General features: G+C 41.1%; 1 protein-coding gene across 11 annotated transcripts in view; it reads right to left on the bottom strand.

The window, feature by feature from the left end:
- The window catches only part of rap1gap2a (RAP1 GTPase activating protein 2a), a 58,129-nt gene that overhangs the window by 9,786 nt on the left and 27,615 nt on the right, over positions 1 to 20,728 (bottom strand). For 4 of the 11 annotated variants that reach the window (XM_019885923.1, XM_019885921.1, XM_019885922.1 and 1 more), the window contains 8 exons: positions 9,784 to 9,868; positions 5,668 to 5,703; positions 2,702 to 2,734; positions 2,214 to 2,246; positions 1,882 to 2,103; positions 1,679 to 1,782; positions 283 to 361; positions 135 to 188 (listed from right to left, as the gene is read on the bottom strand). In XM_019885923.1, the coding sequence (XP_019741482.1) occupies positions 135 to 188; positions 283 to 361; positions 1,679 to 1,782; positions 1,882 to 2,103; positions 2,214 to 2,246; positions 2,702 to 2,734; positions 5,668 to 5,703; positions 9,784 to 9,789 (567 nt within the window). In that variant the 5' untranslated portion in view covers positions 9,790 to 9,868. Of the gene's footprint in view, positions 1 to 134; positions 189 to 282; positions 362 to 1,678; positions 1,783 to 1,881; positions 2,104 to 2,213; positions 2,247 to 2,701; positions 2,735 to 5,667; positions 5,704 to 5,825; positions 5,891 to 7,587; positions 7,790 to 9,783; positions 9,869 to 18,177; positions 19,001 to 20,728 lie in introns of those variants that run through there. The other 7 variants (XM_019885918.1, XM_019885919.1, XM_019885924.1 and 4 more) reach the window with 7 other exon arrangements.

The following is a 20,728-nucleotide window of genomic DNA, read 5'->3' as shown; positions in this document are numbered from 1 at the left end:
ATAGCTTTTACACAGTTTGAATACGATATGAAGTGTTAGCATCAACAGAATTTATAAAATATCGACCCATCTGATCTTATTCTATGGTTAGCTGCACAAGTTAAGGTTGTGACGTGAGACTGGAATAAACTTACTCGAGGGTAAAGAACTGGGTTGAACTTTAATCCTGTGGCATCGTCACACAGAAGCTGAAACATTCCAAGCTCATCAATGGAAATAGAGTTTCTTGTGAAGATCTCAAATAGAGATGACACTCGTATTGATGGATTGTGTGAATCTTACTTTGGCAATCTGAGGTACACTGGGAAGCTGGTTAATGCCTGCTAAGGATATCCTATCATGGACAGTTTTGGTCCTTGACCTGCAATACAGTGACAGAAACCCTTCTTAAAGAAGACTGGCAGGCACTTAATTTAATACATTGGAACGTATAATAGCATATTAGCAAACAATCTGTAACCCTTACAAGGTTTTTTTCTTTTTTAGTGCCGTTTCTCATGACTCACCATAGAGCCGCTGGCAAATTTTGGCATATTTACTTGTCTGCCCTCATTACAATACACTGTACCTTTTAAATAAATAAATTAAACATTACAATCAATCCTTGTGAAAAACAAAACTATGATGAACATCTCCAAACTAAATAGGGAAGCCCATGATTTTAGTTTATTTGCGGACTTGACTTCATCAAGTTACATATAAAGATAGAAACGTCGATGTCAATATTTGCTCAACCCGAAATAAAAATGAAGAATATAGATATTCTTAGCATTTGTTGGTCACAGTTTCATTGCTTGTCAGGCATTCTTGCTGCAGGGAACCATTCACCTTACTCAGCAATTCATCAACATTGTCGAATTACAATCTGCAGCTGTTGTGCCATATCAATAAAGATGTATTGTATTGTATAGTATCAATGATGTAGTGCGCTGCACACACTGACTAGACAAAACTTGACCAGGAGCACAATATGATATCCAATACTAGAGCTATAATGCCTCAGCAATGTTCAGTTTTGATTCACACAGTCAGCGTGTTCAAAGGGGTGTGAAGAGCTCATATTAGACTCGTGCAAGGCAAATAAAATATTAGACAGAGCTCTCACCCCTGCAAACTACAACCACAATATTGAACCATCCATCCATCCATTAATTTTCCGGTCCGCTTTATCCTCACAAGTGTCACGGGGGGTGCTGGAGCCTATCCCAGCTGTCTTTGGGCAGGAGGCGGCGTACACCCAGAACGGGTTGCCAGCCAATCGCAGGGCACACAGGGACGAACAATCATTCACTCTCACACTCACACTTAGGGACAATTTCGAGTGTTCAATCAGCCTGCCATGCATGTTTTTGGAATGTGGGAGGAAACCGGAGTGCCCGGAGAAAACCCACGCAGGCACGGGGAGAACATGCAAACTCCACACAGGGAGACCAGAGCCGGAACCGAACCCTGCAACTCTGCACTGTGAGGTTGATGCGCTAACCACTGAACCACCGGACCACCCCAATATTAAACCATTCAATTAAAAAACAAAACAAAAACCCAACACCTCTCTGATAGTGTCATTTAAAACCTAGCAAGATTATTTTCATTAAGACAGAATATTTAAATATGGCTCTTTGAGGAGGTCATTTTCTCGGGCTGGTCGGTGTACATTCAGCCTAACTAACTTCCGTACCTGAGCATGATGCGCAATAATTCTTGGCCTTCAATCTCTTCATATTTCAGGGACATGATGAGGTTTCCTTTGCTGCTGCCAGTGCAGTAATAGTTCATGTGCTCCTGCACAAAAGGATATTTACAAACACACGAGATATTTGTTACAGTGTTGTATGTACTTTCATAAACAAATTATCCATATATTGAAACATGTCCTCATACCTTGCCCAGAAAGTGTTTACTGTAGGCCCTGGCTGTGCTGTTGCACTCCAGACGGTAGCTGTGTCCCTCACCGGGACTCATGCCTTCTCCACCAACCTCTTCTTCACAAAAACTGGACTCTGAAGAGGAGGGTGTCCCGGCTGGTGCCTCCACATCCTCAATCCAGTAGCCACCAAACTGTGGCAAGATTACCTGGGGAAACGGGCCACCTTTCTCTAGGACCTTGAGAGGGAGGTAGAATAAAAAAAAACCAAAAACAGGAACCACATTCTGATCACATACCAGTCTTCATCCTCTTGACATCAAATACATGAAGTGAATGAGTTACTCACATCTTCTATCCGTGGGTAGGGAATATAGTCATCCTGCGAAAGACACGGTACACTTCTTTAAATGTCAACATACTGTGATATGAAACAACACATATAAGAAATGACAGCTCAAACAGTGGTTCTAAAAGATCCAACGTGTGAGATGAAACAAAAGCTCACGAAATAACCTAAAATACACGGACTCCAGCAAATATCAGTTAAGGTGCTTGTAGTAGTTTAAGGTTGTTGGAGCCTTGTAGTTGTTTGCGCAGTGGGGCACAATTTCAGGGTACAATCTCTAAAAACTGCTCCTCCGCTAATCCTTTTGACTCTGCAGTAGTGGGAGCCGGTGTAGATCAATATGCAGTTGGAGCTCCCCCAATTTATGATCAATTAGATTAGGAGACAATTGATTTTCTAATGCGAAAGTGTTGAGAGGTGCCAGAGAAAGGACAAAGACATCACGACACAAGCTGATGAGTGTGAGTGCGTCTGCTGACTGGTCACACCTTCCATTTTTTGGTCTCTTCAACTTTAGGGACCTGAATCCATTTGCAGCATGAGGACGGAAAAGCACATGTGTCAAACGTTAATTTGGAATCATGCCAACAGTGGATCTCGAATAGCTTTATTCAAAGGGTCAGTTCTTAAATGTTTACGTCATATTCAATAAGAGTTCTGAGGCTGGATTTACACTGCAAATTGTTTACGCCGCAGTCACATTGGCACATCCAATATGAATCAGAGCATCGGATTTTTATCCACCCTTGGATGAGGCCTGATTCCGATCTGAAGATATACTGCATGATCCCACAGATTTACTCATATTATTTTAAGAAAGTGCAGCCAAATTGTACTTGAGGGCAAAAACAAAAACATCAATCATGTCACTTCAACCATGCAGTGTAAATCCAGCATTATACGGTTGTTCACACCATTGTTCAAAAAGGCCAGTTGAAAACATCTGTTGTCTGATCGTAATTAGCACATGCCCTCTGTTGCATCCACTATGTTTTTCCTCATAAATATCTTACTTGTACACCTGTAAGTAAAAACACAGTTACAAAAATAAATGCAATAAATGTGTTGTTGTAATGAATGTATTTGAAATATTAAGGCATGAATATATTCTTATCCTTATTTGAATCATGTTCATTGTTATTTTCGTCACTCTGCCCTCTCACCCCAATTAACTATTTCCCGGGGACCAGAAAAAAAAGACCTGAAGTGATGGTGAAACTTGATTAGATTTTTACACAAGACGGTAATTGTTTGAGTGCACCAATTATGTTTATGCACAGGTTTCTATACAAAAATATATTTCTCTTTGAGATTTGTAGAAAAATCCTTGTTGGCTTGCTGCCTAATTCTCTTCTGATTGTTGGTCCCCTTCAGTTTGTTGTCATTTGCACACATGCTGCCATCTCAAACAGGGGTGTTAACTTTGACAAATCAGCTGGTGGCTGCTTGCAATTAACAAAGTGTGAACAATTCTGCAGTTTAACAACTTTTCCTGAAACTATCATGGCCTTTTTTTTAAAGAAAACATTAAGACTTGTGCTGACTTGGCTGAAGCAAAATAATGTGATTACAGTTCTAATTTTGCATTTTCTACGAGTTGTTTGTTCAGACTTTAAAAAAAAAAAAATTATTAAAACAAAGTGAGTCATACATGCTAATGTAATTTTCACGACACATAAGCACACATGCGGGTAGTACAGACATTTATGCTCAGGGCAGAATCCAGCCATGTTAAATGTTTCTTGCGACACAGCCGCACAAAAGCATATCAACATTTCAATCAAGTGTGTGTGTGTGTGTGTGTGTGTGTGTGTGTGTGTGTGTGTGTGTGTGTGTGTGTGTGTGTGTGTGTGCTGAGAGGAACATTTTGTCTGGATGAGTACAAAGTGAGTTCCTTAAAGCAGGCACTTCACCACCATCAATGCCACCAAGATCATACATAATATGTGCTTGCTTGCATGACAGTAATGGTGTGTGTCTGTGCATATTGACGGCACGGATGTTACAGTCACAGCGGAGCCATTGTCCACAATATAAAACTGACCACAAAGGCAGACTTAAGAGCACTCAATTTTCTCTCTTGGACAAAGAAGAGGAAGAGGAAAGAGGTGGAATGTGGGGGAATCAAAAGGAAAAAAAAAACAAATGAGGTCCAAAACGTGACCTTCAATCAGTGCCATTTTTCAATGCAACAAAGCAGACTTTAAACACACAGTTCTTATTATTGAGTTTTCGGTGTCAGAACCCAAGAACAGATCGATGCAAGCCAAGGTTCAGAAAAGATGGATGAGGGCTGCTGTTCTTGGAGTGAAACAAACTATTTGATCATTCGCCTGCATTGATTGGCTGTCATTCTCTGATCGTGCTTGCAAAATGTCTGTATGATGTCCACACTAATCCGTGCACTAGTGCATCCAAGCAATATTTTGAAACTGCCATGCAGGCCTTTTTGACTTCGAATAACCATTTTGGGGGCGAATGAGCATCTTGTCAGTGACTATTTTATGCTTCTTTGAGGTCTGTCAGTGCTTCAGCCTTTAAACGTTACATCTCAAAGAGCCTGCGAAATTCCTTTGACCACTTGTTCCATTCTGCTTCACTAGATTTCGATGTGCTTTTCATGCCTCCTATCATAATTTTTCTAGTCCTTCTCTCCTTTTTTTATATCCCAATATGTGCTCACTCTTCACAGCTGCACCCTTGGGAGCCCATGGAGAGAACAAACGGGTCACAGCAAGGAGGGGCTGGCAGGGGGTTGTGGGGGGCTTGCATGGTGGGTCATTGATCGGGGTGGGTGGTGGGGTTGGTGTGGGGGTGAATCAATAAGTTCCATACAAAAAGAATGAGAAGTATCTAGTAGCGCTATGCTTTGCTTCTCGCGAGCTGTCAAATAAAAGCAAGCGGCGACGCACATGTGGTTGACATTCACTGATTCAATCAGCGTTTGGCTCATCTTTCTATTTTTGTCTTGATTTTGTTTTGGGAGATGGAACAATCACACATATTGAATTCATGTTCAAGTCAATGTTTAAGCTAATGTCAGGTGAGTTCCTGGAGCTTTTGCAATTTTGTAGCAGATGATGAAAAGAAATTGAAGGATGATTCATACACTATTTGTACTGGAAGCCTGGTCAAATGGAAGAGATATGGAATTGCATGTCACAGGTTCTTTCACACCCAACTCATTTGAAATCACCTTATGGACCTTGTTTTGACCATCCTGGAACACACAAGGGCCTTCTTCAAACTGTTCCCACAAAGCTGGAACCAGACTGCCAGTCAATATGTATTGCATGCTTAAAAAAAGAATCAGGGAAATTAAGGCTCCCAGTCCAACCCTTGTCTGATTAATTTATTTATATCGAGGTGCGTCCCAATTCCTTGGGCCATTTTGTGTGGTTTAGAAATTAGGCTCGATGTACAAAGACAAAATTACGATAGTGTGATGTCATACCTGCATTCTCTCCAGCATATCGAAGAATTCTGCAGACTGAAAAAGAAAAAAAAAAAAAGAACATTAAATAAATACTGTCATTGAACTCACCATGAAACAAGAGCTCAATATTTTCACATGAAACACCAACTCAAAAGTTTTGCATTTAAATATCTTACTGTACATTCACAACAGCGAGCTGCGCTGACAGCAGCAGGTCTGCCACTCAAGTTCGTTGTGTTTACGCAGTATTAGTGAGTCAAGAGGGCAGCACCCGTTTTTCTCACACCCACGTACACAGTGTGATAAGCAAGCACTTCCTCAGAGAGGAACACATAAACAAGTTTGTGCGCTTCTACAAATGCATTTACACATGCTCTTCCCAGGGGTTCTAAACCTTTTCACATCATCTGTCAGGGTGAATATGGCCTGCATACATGTGTCTGTCCAGGTTATGGCACATGTGATGTGTGCATGTGGAATAGATTGTTGTGCAATCACAAATGAAATGATGGTGACAGAAATTGAAAGTCTTCTTATTGGACAAAGATTAACGGAAGCGTTTCCTGATAGTGAAACTTGAACACAACGGTCACACACAGTTTTTGATCAAGCGTTCCGCACTTCACACTCTGAAGCACAGAAGCGTGGGACAGTAAAATACATCCCAGCCTCGAAGCAGTGTGGCTCCTCAAAACAGAACTGGAAGACATTTTACCACCATTTGAATGATTCTAGCAGTAAAAAAAAACTGGAGATGGCAACATTTTGAGAATACTAATAAAAACCAGTCTTACCTGAAATTACTTTTGATGAAAACTCATAAATCTACCACCGCTCCCTCTACCTTCAAGCAACACATACTCTTACCAGGCTTATCACTGGGTTAATATTAACAGGATACACAGGATTGAGAATGGAGTCAGTATGGAAAATTTAATTAAAAAAACAGATAACTACGGGTAGTGAAATTGTGATAAAGCTTTTAATCGCCACATGGTGCTCCGGCATAGTTGATATCAAGTGCGCTTAATAAAGGCAACAGAGATATCGAAAAAGCCAAGTGACAATAAATAAAATATTCAGCTGACGTTGTTAATTTCTTTTTCTGTCCTTCCTTATATGCTTAAATTCGAACGTCCGAGCGCAGGTCTTACAGGGGCCGGACGACGGCACATCACGGCCACATATACGCAAGTGACCGCTTTCACCGATCGATTGCGAAACCACGCTGAGTCACAGTGTCCATAATCAAGGTCACCTTAGCCCTCTCTCTTTTTTAAATGAATGTACGCTCCTTGCGCAAACCAGTTGGCGCGCACACTTGCTTTGGTTCATAGCTGGTGGAAGGAATGTCTCGTACGGCAGTCCCTGACCATCACTGTTTTATGGTCTCATGTTAGCGAGGGACTAGCTAATGTTGGTTCCAGATAATAGCTGGCCAGCTTGACAGGATACAGCGGTGTGATGGAAAATTCCAATCGAGGGTTGACACTCTTTTCTCCCAAAAGCAGTCCTGTTTTGTTTGCACCTACACAAAGGCTTGTTCAGAAATACCACATCCAAATTTAGTATCATCTTTGCATGACCGGGTGCTACAACCACTGATAAGTCACAGAAACCAAGCACTCTGGCTGACCTCATGCATGTGTCTCCAGTGTAGTGGCATGTCAGACTCACACCTGAGCCAGAACATCAAGTGCGGTAATGTGACACTTCACTCAAAGGGACGACTTTGAAAGAGTCCCACAATACTGGAAGTTAATCAAACAAAAAGGTGACTTTGCATGTTTAGCCACATTTTACAAGGGATTAGTTGCTTGTATCTGTGATCCATCTTGTTAAATATGTCACATACCAATCACGTAACACAAGGGTAAACCCCCTCAAAATGACTTTAAAACCTTTTGTTGAGTTCTTTCCAATAATGAAGTACTGCACCTGCTTTCTCGGAGTTCAAATAGTGGCAAACCTCAAAGGCAGCAGCTAAAAATGTCATGTAAATCCCTGCAGCGTCCCTTGTTTGGCTCCACCTCGCGCACAGCTGCTTTCTCGTGCCCATATTTAATCTCTTCCTAATCTTAAAAAAGTCTACGCCTTGAACAGGAAAGTTAAACCCAACAGTTGACTAAGTGCTTGCCAAAATATGAAACAGGTTCTGCCGGTGTGCATCTTTCTTCATAAAAAATATGCTGGTAAGCACACAAACACACAGTGTAGCTTACTCTTGCATGGTATCACTCAGCATCTCACCTGTGAACATAAATGCAAACGCCAGAACCGTGCCAGTCACTATACAGTGCTACATTGGGTAAATAAGAATAACCTAAATCGCTCAAAACATTACACACACACACACACACACACACACACACACACACACACACACACACACACACACACACACACACACACACACACACACACACACACACACACACACACACACACACACACACACACACACACACACACACACACACACACACACACACACACACACACACACACACACACACACACACACACACACACACACACACACACACACACACACACACACACACACACACACACACTCACTCTAAAATGACTCTGCTTATGGCTGTACAGGTGCAGGTATGTATTAAAAGGAGGCTCTCAGCTCTCTTTTGAGATATTATTTCAGTGTGTATCCACCCAACAAACACACAGCGCTAAGACCACTGATTAAAGCTTCTCTGCACAGACACTTAGTCATATCGCTTTGCAAATGGAACAACGGGAGTGACCAAGCTTTGTTGACACACCTCTTGGGCCGAATGCTTTGTAACGGGGGGTCACCGAACTCTTTGAAACTGAGAGTTACTTCTTGAATACGGATTAATATGAAGGGCTACATGTTTCATACACACTTCACATATGTGCTCAAATTACCTTTAGATGTAACTATTGATCATTTAGAATTTATAGGAAGATACTGATATTTAATTAAGAAAAAGAAAACAACACAGAGCTGTGTTGTTTTTGGCATCCAGGGCAAGATGCATTTCCGCATGTGTTACTTAAATTGGAAAGTGTGGAATAATGTACTTAATAAGATAGATCAAAGATACAAACAACTTGAACCTTTTAGACTTGGAAAAAATGCTGGTGTTTACTCTTTATTACCGGTATTTATTTACAGCCTTCCGGTAAGGTCTTGCTATTGTTTTTTGCGAGATGGGTCGAGTAATGCTTCGAATGGGTCACTTGTGGGTTGCAGGATGTGGTATTCAATACGTCTCTATGTGCTCTGTGTGTATGGTCTCCTCCCTAAGCTCTCTGTATTTCAGGCAGTCTTCTTTTGTGTGTTCAATGCCATGAGAAGAATTCATTCTTCATTTCTGTTCCTCTTTTCCACACTATTTCTCTCCATAATTACAGCTTTGCTCAAGGTGACAAAATGTCAAGCGAGAGATGGGTTTTTGTGGAGACTATTTCTTTTATCCATTGCGCTGCAAATCTGCCCTCGGAGAAAAAAAACATCTTTCAGGAAAATTGTAACAAATAAAATCCAGGAGATGATTAATAAAACATCACACCCAAAAATAATTTCTTTAGAAAGCACATGATACTTTGCCGTGTTTCAGTTGCCTAGTGCCCCTCAGATTGTCCTCCCCCGAACAACAAAATACTGAGTCATGCACAAATGGAATTTCACATGTATCATTGCCACAACCCCTTTGGCCAAAATAATAAATTATTAATGCTTCTCACAGGGCGGAATAGATTCCCAACATGCTCGAGCATGAGAAAACACGAATCAAACAGTCACAAAAAGAAATGTAATAGGCAGACTTGTTTGTTCTTCCCAAAACAATTATACCTCCTTAAGCAACCTCATTAAGCCACCTTCACCCCCAACACACATTTTTGATGGCTTAATAGTCCGTGGTCACATTAGTGTAAATTTATGAGTTGGACTGAAACACAAAAACTCACAGTTGGGGCTGACCATTCCTGATGTGCAATCATTTGAACTTGAATGTGAATACATAAGATGTGATATCTTAAGGTTTTAAAGTCCCAATTCATCAACATTACTGAAATTCTTCCTCTCCACTGAGACAGCGCATCAATGGACCCAAAACAGAATAGATTTTTAATGTATCCTACCTTCATGCTGGGGGGAGCGGTGCGGGGTGGTGATGGGGGACATTCTCCCAGAGGGACGCTGGAGATGTTCAAGAGTTCCTGTTTCCTGGATAGAGGTTCAAAAGAAGTCACTTCATTGATGTTTATGACAAAGTAAATGCAAATATAGATGAAGGGTGACATCATGTTCTTATGCAGTGAGTACCGTGACCGTCAGAGGTTAAGAGCTTTAAGTTTATTATACAATCAGGGAGAATTATTTTAAAGCTTTCCCGACCTCGTCAGCTGTTTTTTAAGACACATTATAAGGAAGCAGTGACAGCTCAGACGAAGGCTGAAGTGACAGCCGAAACTGTGAGCTCCGTGAGAATTGTTTTCTTCACTCAAAAAACAAAAGACTATTGTCTGATTAAAAAACAAACCTTAAACTATTTCAACTAATAAGAAGACAAGATGAACGTCATAACCCATCATGTTTTTTCTCCAATTTAAAAACCTCAGCCCCACCGTCAGCGCCTCCAGCATAATCAAAGCTTCCTCACATTTTGACCCATCAGTCGTGTGCCTTTGTTACTTTGTAGCCAGCCTGCCTTCTGCCACCGTCAAGCACAGAGTTCTCATGCCTCTCTTGGTTTTACTTGTTCTCTGATCGAAATGTTGTTTGTTTCATTCAATTTATTATGTGTGGGGTCACTCACATGTGGCTACATGTACATGTTGCAGAAGACCCCTCCATGAGCCGTCACCTTACTGTGGAGATCATATAAAAATAGTCACAAAACCTGACGAAGGCTTTGATATAAATGAGCGATGACCCTTCTTGAGGATGAAGGTTAAAAAAGTCATCTCAATAGCGCATGAGTCTTTATGAACTAAATTACACCGCTCCCGCTGGGTTCCTTGGAGCAGCTGGTGCCTTCTTGCCCAATTTACTAAAGGTTGACAGATGTGGAAGCACATCTAGTAAACGGGTATCGCCAGAATTCCCTCTGCCAAATGAGCAAAATTGTCACATGGTTTATTTTGGACCCTGGGGACGCTTGAAGCACCTTGTGGTGAAATCTTTTTCAAAGGCAGATGTCCCCTTTTAATATATAGTTGATGCGGGACATTTTCCAAATTAATAAAATAATTCCACTTTTACAAACATAATGTTAAACTACGAGCGATACTGTTAGAGAAGTATTCATTTATGGGTATTGTTAGAAAGGTTCTAAATACTTATGTTATATTAGATGTGGACAGTGGGTGTTTACAGTATACTGTTTATTAAGAGTAGAATTAAGTGATATTACTTGCCACTACTTGAAGTGTGCAATGCATTCTGAGTGATTGTGTCCATTATAGAGTCTGAATTACCACGCCGCTATGGTAGGGTGTGTAAAGCACCACAGTGAGCATACGGTTTAGTGATTTAGTCGAGTTTACATTGTGCTTATGTATAGCACCACTGTGTACATTGTCGTTTCTTGGATGAAGGCTATGTTCACACATTAGATCAATTCTCATATTTTTGTCCTTATGCGACATGCAACTGACTTTTTTTCATGCAATGTGAACAGTAAAATTAGGATTTTTTAAAAAAAATTTGACCCAGGCCTCTTTTCTATGTGGATAAAAATTGTTTATGTATCCTATGCATCTCCTGTATGCATGCTCAGGTTATGCTCATCTAATTTATACACTATCAAAAGCCAAATATGCGCTCTGCGTGGGTGAGGCAGAGTGCTTGGGTGACTACCCGTAATCGCATGCACACACTGTGACACCTCTACCGTTCCTTGCTTGTGCTTGCAACAGGATTAAAGCTTCTCAACCACTTCTTCACTCGACTATCAATTGTGTTTTGACCGGCATCCTGGGGTCGACCGTGGCATACGGCAATTGAATCAATCACCTGAAGTCCAACCCCAGCCTCTCCAAAATGTGCTTGTCATATTTCGAGGTGTAGTGATTTACCGCATCATATTTTATTTCCCCCCGTTTGGGCCATTTATGGATGATCAGGACATAGATACACACTGACAATGTGGGGGATGAAGAAGGAGGGGTTAATTTAAGGACATAGAGTCAAAGTGTGAACCATGACTATAAAGTTTATCTTTTGGGCTTCAGCCATGCTTCTGTTTCTATTTAGGTCTCTTTCGAAGCTTGATAAGAAGCTTGATTCTCATGCTGACTGGCCAGTTAGGCAACTGGTAGTTCTTCTAATGGATTAATAAAAACATAAACGAAGGAAATGGAAAGCGAAAAGGGTTTTGTGTGTGTGTGTGTGTGTGTGTGTGTGTGTGTGTGTGTGTGTGTGTGTGTGTGTGTGTGTGTGTGTACGTGCAAGACATATCAAACATGACAGTTACAGCTCCGATCAGCACTTTAACAGGCTGATGCTGGCTTTCAAGGAGGGACAGAGGGCTGTTACTCAACATAAATAATATTGTCAGACAGACTAGCAACGCCCAATAGCTACATAAAATGTTTGTCATATAATACAATTTAATCAGCAAAAATTCCAGATCAACTTCATCCATCCATTTTCAAGACCACATATCCTCACTCGGGTCAGAGGCGCACTTGCGGCATATATTCCAGCTGTTATTAGGCAGCCAATTAAATATTTAAGTCAAAATGTACGTATTTTATTTTAAGACCAGATCTCCCAGTCTAAGCGGCTACTTGTACCCCAACCAATGTACAATTTAGCGCCAACGTCACTCACACAGTGTTTGCGGAAGTAAATATAGTCCAGCGTGTTGGGGCTCATCTTTTTATCATGTCATATTTATAGAGGAGCAATGCGGGAGGAGGTAGAAATATTTTGGGGAAGTTAGCCGAGGCTTTTTTATCTGCACATTTTAATCTAAGGACTTTGTCAGATTTTTATTTTATTTATTTATTCATTTATTTATCTATTTATTATCTTTCATTCTTGGCTGAATGTCCTAGTCAAATTCTGGTCCTTTTCACTGACCTTTCCTTTTGCACAATTTTGCCCCTTCGGAAGTACAAAAGAATCTGCCAGTGGACATTGAATACATCTCTTCACAAACCACCCACAACTTCAGACTAAGCGATAAGCACAAGAGCAAAAGAGGTCCTGCAGAAAGGGAGAGAGCGCAATTGAGAAGGAGAGAGCCACCCAGTGAATGGATGTCAGACAGATTGCTGAAAGAGAGCAAGCTACGGAGAATGGAAAAAATGAATCTGCAGACTAAAAAAATAGAGGTTTATATCCCCTGAGCACGGCTGTCTTGGTGAGGGGTCTCTGGACACTTGTTAGCGACAATGCTATCACATCCATTGCACCCTGAGACAAGGCTGACTGTTGTCAACAAAAACACATGCCAACAAGCACATCTTTTTTGTCTTCTGTTTCTTGATAGGGTGTAAGTGTAAGTGAAATTGAATACATACAGCACATTCATGTTTCTGTTAGCATACTTGGGTCTCCTGTAATGCCTCCTTACAAATGGTCTAAAACACATAAAAAGGCATGAGCAGTTTAAACAAAGTAAATGGGCATTGAAGGAGGAATGGAAATACCAGTGAGTCAGTTACAAAAAAAAAACAAAACTGCAGGAACAGAATACGGGCGAAGAGGAAAAGAACGTAATTTGGCTAAAAAAGGCAGACATAAACATGACCTACACCGTATCCGTTTTTTCCCCTCAATGTAATTATTTAATGCAAGTTTCTTTGGAAATTGGATGATCTAAATGAGATTGCAACCGTTTGGAATAGGCTGGTCACCAGAGGTGGGCAATTACAAAATTTTGCTTGTCCGTTATTTGTCATCCGTCAGCGGCCTGGGCAGCCATCCGTCATTGTCAGTCTGTCATTTTTACAAGCCGAACCAAAGTCTAATCATCAGTCCGTCAAGTTTTATTTATCCGCGCTTCCGTCATCGCTTCTGTCAGTAAATTTCACCGGTCCCCGAGGCTGTCTATCATTCTCAACCCCCCCGATCAGGTCATCATCCAACAGATTAAAAAAAAAAAATCAAATGCGATTAAAATGGTAAATGGAGTGTAATATACCTCTATCAGTGTATCGACATATACAGTGCCTACCCATGGAGCTATAAACATACATACACTTACATACATTTATTTGACGTCTTTTTTGAAATATTTTAATAACTCATTTTTTCAAAGATACATTTTTGTTGAACATTATCTTTGCCAAATGGGGTGTTCACTGCACACAACAACACCGCTCTTTGTAACTTTCAATAAGAGTGGAAGAAACACAGATCGAAAAAGAAGAGTGTGCACTGCGCAATATTGAATTATGCTATGGACTACAGAACAAATTTCCAGGCTCTTAATGTATTTTCTTCGAAAGCCTTCCAGCAAGGAGTAGTTTTCAATGAAGTAACTTATAAGATCCCTTGATATGGAAAACAGAATGATATCGCAAGAAACTGTAAAGGATCATAGGTCAGCGGGATTTCTCATACATGATATCTTTAGGCATTTAATGAATAATGAATTGGAGTTATGAATGACACGCACACACACAACAACTACTAATGAAACTAAAGAAAAGGAAAAGTGTCTGGGCTGGTCCATCAGTTTGAAAAAGCAATAAAGTACAAGGTAGGTGATGTGTAGTTGTTACAGCAATGCCAGAGCCGCTACTGTTTCTACTCGAAGTTAGTGAGGCATCAAAAATTGCAAGCTATTCTTTAGCAAGGACATATGATGGACCCTGGAATCTGGCTGAATTAGCCCAATGATGGCTTTTCACAAGGTAAGCACAGCTGCATTGGGTTTTTCTGGTGTTCACAAAATGGCATTACATAACAGGATTAGCTACATGGCACCCACTTGATTGCTCAGTTAAGCTGTTGGCGTGGAGGATAGGGGGGGTGGTATTTGTGGCGCATTTGTTTGGCAATGTGTCAGTGCGCCACAAACATGTTTTCATTGTCTTGAGTGATTGCTTATTTTTTCACAGTCTGGGCTTTGCTTCCACAAGCAGAAGGAAGCAGACGGATGTAGCGTACATAACCACTGGCTGGAATGCGGCCACGCTCGCCTGGCGAGTTCCAAGCCCACTTGTCGTAATTGAAAAACAGTCTGACTTGTTATTGGCCCCTAGCAGTATGTGGGGTTGACTCAATTGCATGATGCGGCCTTGATTTTGGCAAGACAAGTAAAACACACACACACACACACACACACACACACACACACACACACACACACACACACACACACACACACAAACATACAGACAAATAAGAACAACAGCAAGTATCAGCGGAAGACATTAACGCATTAAGTTAAAAGGAGCCGAGGTCATGCTGTCCGAATGAATGGAGAGCAAATACACATCACACCCCAACCAGTACAGGGATAACAAAGGTGAGTGGGACACACACGAGACTCAGAAAAGCATTTGCATACAGTATGTGCTGTGCTTATATTTTTTAGAACGCTTGATATTATCCGCTGATATAATAAAGTCAGTATATAATTCTCTTCACATTCACCGTCACAAAAAAACGCACAAAAGGTCAGGGACAGGCTGCAACTGACTGAGTCAGAAAGACTAATGGTGGTGATATTAAAGTCTGAAAAGGGTGCCTGCACAGAACAACAGCAAGTTAAAACCGTCCCAAATTACCATCATCATGTGACCCCACTACAGCAGCAGAAATGACCGCCTCAGGCTATATCAAGGTACTCATACCGTGTGCATGGTTGCCATCGGCGATGGAGGCAGGAAAACACAGAATCCATGTCACAAATCAAAGGTACATGCAGTGGGAAAGGCATTAGGAGCAGGGGGAAGTGCCACATGGAAACACTGTTATTTCGTTCCCTTATGTATTCTATATTTAATAAAGAGCAGTGATTCAATTACATAATTACCGAGTATAAATTATGTTATTTTATAATTCGTAGTGCTGTTCTGGAGTCTTTCCAAGGGCATAGCACTGTCAGTCCTGCAGTTTTCCATTTCGGCAGCTTAGTGAGTCGGCAGCCTGGCGAATGCCAATTTCCCATTAGCATTCATTGAATTCTGCCCAGCAACAAGAAAACCTAGCACAAAAAGTAAGTCATTGGTTGAGGTAGGTTATTCTTTGTTGTAACAAGGCTTCTTGGTAATACATCCGAAACTGTTGGAGAACTCATTTCTCACCATTTTAAATTTGTCAGAAACGTGCATTTGTGGGATAAGGAGCAGAGCTCAGAATGAAAAATGCGCCACATCATCTCTGCCAATGCCATACAGCTGATTTTAATGTTGACATTGATTCTTGTTTGGTTTTCGGTGGTTCGGATGATTGATGTTGAAAGAAAAAAGACATACTGGCAATTTAGCTGTGTCTTTATTTCACAATGAGGAGCATCTGGAGCACATGGAACCATGCACAGCTACACAGCTACAATAGCCTGGCACCTCCTGCTTATGCAGGTCAGCAGCTATGTCACACATTGCTTGCATGTTCCTTACAAATGTGGCGGTAAATGGGAAATACTTGAATGCTAAGAAGCACTGCTACAACAGAGAGATATTTTTCCAAAGACAAATGGATTCTTTTTGTGTTTGGAGATTGGCAAGCGTGGGCATTCGCAACTCACACGTATGCTGCTATCAAAACCACAACAGTGGACCTACTGTTGTTGGAAATGTATTGTTGCTGAAGGCAATGTTTGATGATGATTCTCGATTCACTGTACTACTGCTGCCAACAGTAGATTTTTATTTTTTATTTTTTATGCAAACTATGAAACATGGGAATAATTAAACTGACAGACTACAACAACTGCATTTAAAAGGATACTGAATAAGACCCAGCAGGTTAAGAAGTTGGAATGTGCATATCACCAACTAGTGGGCTGGCATCCAAATTGTATTTGGAATACAACGTGGCTTTATCCTGGTGATTAATTCATAATTTGGGTTTAAACACCTTATCAACAAAAGTTTATATTTGCTTGGAGCACACACATACATACACACACAATTTTGTGGACGTAAGACAGATTTTTTTTTTCTCTCCCTATACCAGTGGTTCTTAACCAGGGTCCGATCGAACCCTAGGGGTTCGGGAATCGGTCTCAGGGGTTCGACGGAGCCTCTGCCATGGAAGTTAAGACAGACCCGACTCAACATGTCAATTAGTTATGACACGCCCGCTTGGCCATCACTGGCTGGTTCATTTTGTGCACAATTAAAAAAACTTATGTCTTGAAATTTTATTTACGTTTTTTCTGTTTTTAATAAATACGTTTTTTATGTCTTGAAATTTTATTTAGGTTTTTTCTGTTTTTAATAAATACGTTTTTTATGTCTTGAATTTGTAAAAAAAAAAAAAAAAAAAAATCCTGTTTTTTTTTGTGGTGAATGTGCATATGAACTGGTTGGGTTCGGTACCTCGAACAAGGTTAAGAACCACTGCCCTATACAAACTCAGTCCTGAACATTTGATCAAATCCACCTCAACTGTACAAGAGTGTCACCACAAACATTTACAACATGCTAAAACTGTTAACAGGTGGTATGTTTCCAGCAGGTGGTCTGTGGTTGTAAGAAGTGCACATCAAGATAATATGCACAAAACACAGTTCATTTACTCGAGCAGCTCAGTGTTTACATAGTTGCTGGCAATGGACAGCGATTGTTGGCACGCTTCATTTGGAGCTTTTATCAAAATTCAAGACCAGCTGTTACTATTACACCGAATAATCGGACGCAAGCTTAAGGCTCACTCGGAGCCAGTTCGGAAACATCTAAGCATGTGTTCACGTTGGGCTAAAACGAGAGACCGAGAGAGAACTAACAAGAAGCAGATATGCAGGACAGGAATAGATGAGTGGGAACTTTTTTTCCTCTTTCTACTCAACAGCCGCTTTCGTTGAGTCAGTTACAACCTCTTTATTTTTCCCGTGTTCCTCTTTTACAGCTTTCTTCCCTCCAACTCAGTCTACTGTACGGAATGTTTATGCTTCAAAACCACTTAGAATGGACCTTTGTTCACTCCTGTTGCCTCTGCTCCTCTCCATCTTTTCCCCCTTTTTATTTTCCACTGACCCAAATGCACTTGAGTGTGGACCACACACACACGCATGGCACACAGACTCTCCAACACACTACACAATAGCATGCTCCAATAAAAAGAGGACCTATAATAAAACTGTAAGTATAAATCCACAGTCAAAAAAAAAAACGGAACACACACAGTGGTACATACAGGTGACCTCACATAAATTGCAACCAATAAACTTTGCTTCACAATCAAGGCTCCATGTTGGATGAGTGAATCTGAGCGTGTGTGTGTGTGTGTTTCTGTGTGTGTGTGTGTTCCTGTTTTGGCAGACAGCCACTAGAGTCATACTGTTTCATCCACTCAAATAAACTACCTGCACAGCTTTCCAGTCTCATCACACAATGAACTTCACCCACCCTTCACTCTCTTCTTTCTCCTTCTCCTTGGCTTTACGAGACTTGTGCAGGAGTCCAATCAGGATCACTGCAGCCCGAATGCCGGCTTTTTTATTGTGTAAGCGCCCTCTGGACTGAGACATGCTCGGTGCCTCCACAGTGGGTTCAGGTGACGATTGCTCCAAGGTCGCGCCGGCTCCAGTACTCCTTGTTGAATGGCACGGCTTGGTGGTGGCCTTTTGGGGTTCCAGGGTGAGCCGTAAAAGTCGACACCTTAAATCTTGGAGAATCTCTTTCTCGGAGGCATATGGTAAATTTGTGCGACGCAACGGAGGCTGTCGACTTTTGGTTTGTACAGCTGTCAGATCCTTTGAGAAAGCTTTCTTAGTTGGTAATAATCCCAAGAGGTCCAAATTGCTCGTTGGCCGTAGACTTGAGTCTCAGGTGAACTAACTGCATCCCGAGCTCCTGCAATGCATCAATGCCTTGATCTTCCCGAAACACAACACGCTGTTTAATGAGAGAAGAGTTTTGCAGCAGACAGCCTCTCAGACTCTGTAGCATTGCATCTCTCTGCCTTCCTCTGACTCCGCTCCTCTCCCTCGTTCATAAACATGCTTCCCTGCCTCTCCCTCTGTGACTGCTGCCGCTGCTTTGCTCCCTACTTGCTGTCCTCTAAGTCCAGTCCCTTTTCTCTGATTGGCTGGAGTTAGAGAAAGAACTGCCCACCTCTCCTCCCACTTTATGCAGGACTTTTCCTCCATCTCTCCCTGTACTCTTCTACCTTTTTGTTGGCAATTTCTTTGTATTCTCCCTTGTGGGGACACACACACACACACACACACACGCGCACACTAACTAATACACATTTATTTTCATGTATCTATATCACTCCCGACGACATGACATTAACTGACATGTCATTTACCAAATGTACTTTCAATAAAGTCTGGACTTGAAACCATGTGCCTGGTTGTAACACTTGAAGCATGTTTGCTCCTTGAATATCATTTTGCCAACAATTTGAATCCCCGACAACGTAAGGAATAAATGGTACTTTGCACCACCGTGTGAACCCACGGTATGCACAAGCTCATCAGCCTTTTGCGTGTTGTTCCGTCGCCAAGGACATCGAAACTGAAATGCTACCTCGCAAAATGAAACTGCGTGAAAAAAAAAATATGAAGAGCATTTACCAACTGTTACTCAGATCTCCCCTAACATCTTACTCATGTTATTGTTTTCCAACCATCACTTTTAATTTATAGATGACCAGTATGTGAACAAATACTTTCAATTCCTCTTTTTGAACCATCTATCCATCAGGGGGCTGACAGAAACAGGAATTCATACAGACACTAAGGAAATTGCTCCCAAAACAGCATCACTATGAGACGCGTTTATTTATACGCATTTCCAATGGTAATCATCTATCCATTTTCGAAAAAGTAAATGTTCTGAAATACATGGCCATTGACCCTTTATTGAACCAGTGTGAAATCAGTTCATCCTTTGACATGTGAAGATAAAAATGACCTCTGCCAAGTGCTCACATTTTCACGATACCATTGTTGAGATTGTTGGTACTTTCATTTGACTTTTTCATATATAGAAGCAAAAAAGGTGTTTTAAACAGGGATGGGCATGCACATAAAACTATATTGGCCATATATAAAAGGAAGTCTAGTAATGAGAAGTCTAGTTGGATGGCTTGAATGGATTGCCTCACTAATTAGACACACAATAAAGAATCAAAGTCACCTGATTACTGGTAGCTGAGATGATTCAGTAATGATGTGACAGTGGCCAGGGAATGGAACTGATGGAGCCCAGGAAACAAGCGAATTTGACAAATAGAGCTTCCATTTCTTTCTTGATGCATTCCTGATCCTGCATCTTATCAGTCCCATAGAAACAGACTAGCTGAATCAAAATTTGCCAAAATGATCCAAAAGATTAACAGTCCATGATGAAAAATAACTTGTTTTCTGCACTGATGAATTTCCAAAAAAAAAATTACAAAATACAAAATACAAAATAAGTGTGTGATTTACACTGCAAACCTGGGCGTACATTGGAAATTCATTTGAGCCTTTTCCCAGGTGAAATGTGCACAAACATGCACACAGCTCAACTGAAATATCAAACGCACCCTTGGGACCACCTGTAAAAAACAAAATACACTCCCTATCTCACATGCCTACCAACTGGGACATTTCTCCAGGGTCCTACTGTGCGTCATCAGGAGGGGAATGAGACGGCGTTATCAACACTTTGTGATTCTTCTTCAACCCCTCCCCGTCTTTCTTACAGTCAAGCACACACGCGCGCGCACACACACACACACACACACACACACACACACACACACAAAGCAATGTTCCTGTGAGATCCATTTCAGGTGCAGCACTTAGCTTCAATAAACATCCAACATTGGTGGCATACAAATAAAGGACCAAATATGGATTATTTTAACAAAAGATGATAACATGTACATAATAGGCACATGAAATTAAGTTCCAGTGGACATTTGTGAAACCATCCATCCATCCATCCATTTTCCGATCCGCTT

The sequence above is a fragment of the Hippocampus comes genome, unplaced genomic scaffold (genome assembly GCF_001891065.2).
Source record: "Hippocampus comes isolate QL1 unplaced genomic scaffold, H_comes_QL1_v1.1 scaffold29, whole genome shotgun sequence".
Lineage (NCBI taxonomy): Eukaryota > Metazoa > Chordata > Actinopteri > Syngnathiformes > Syngnathidae > Hippocampus > Hippocampus comes.
The sequence above is the reverse complement of the archived record's forward strand: the minus strand, read 5'-3'. Positions and strand labels throughout refer to the sequence as shown.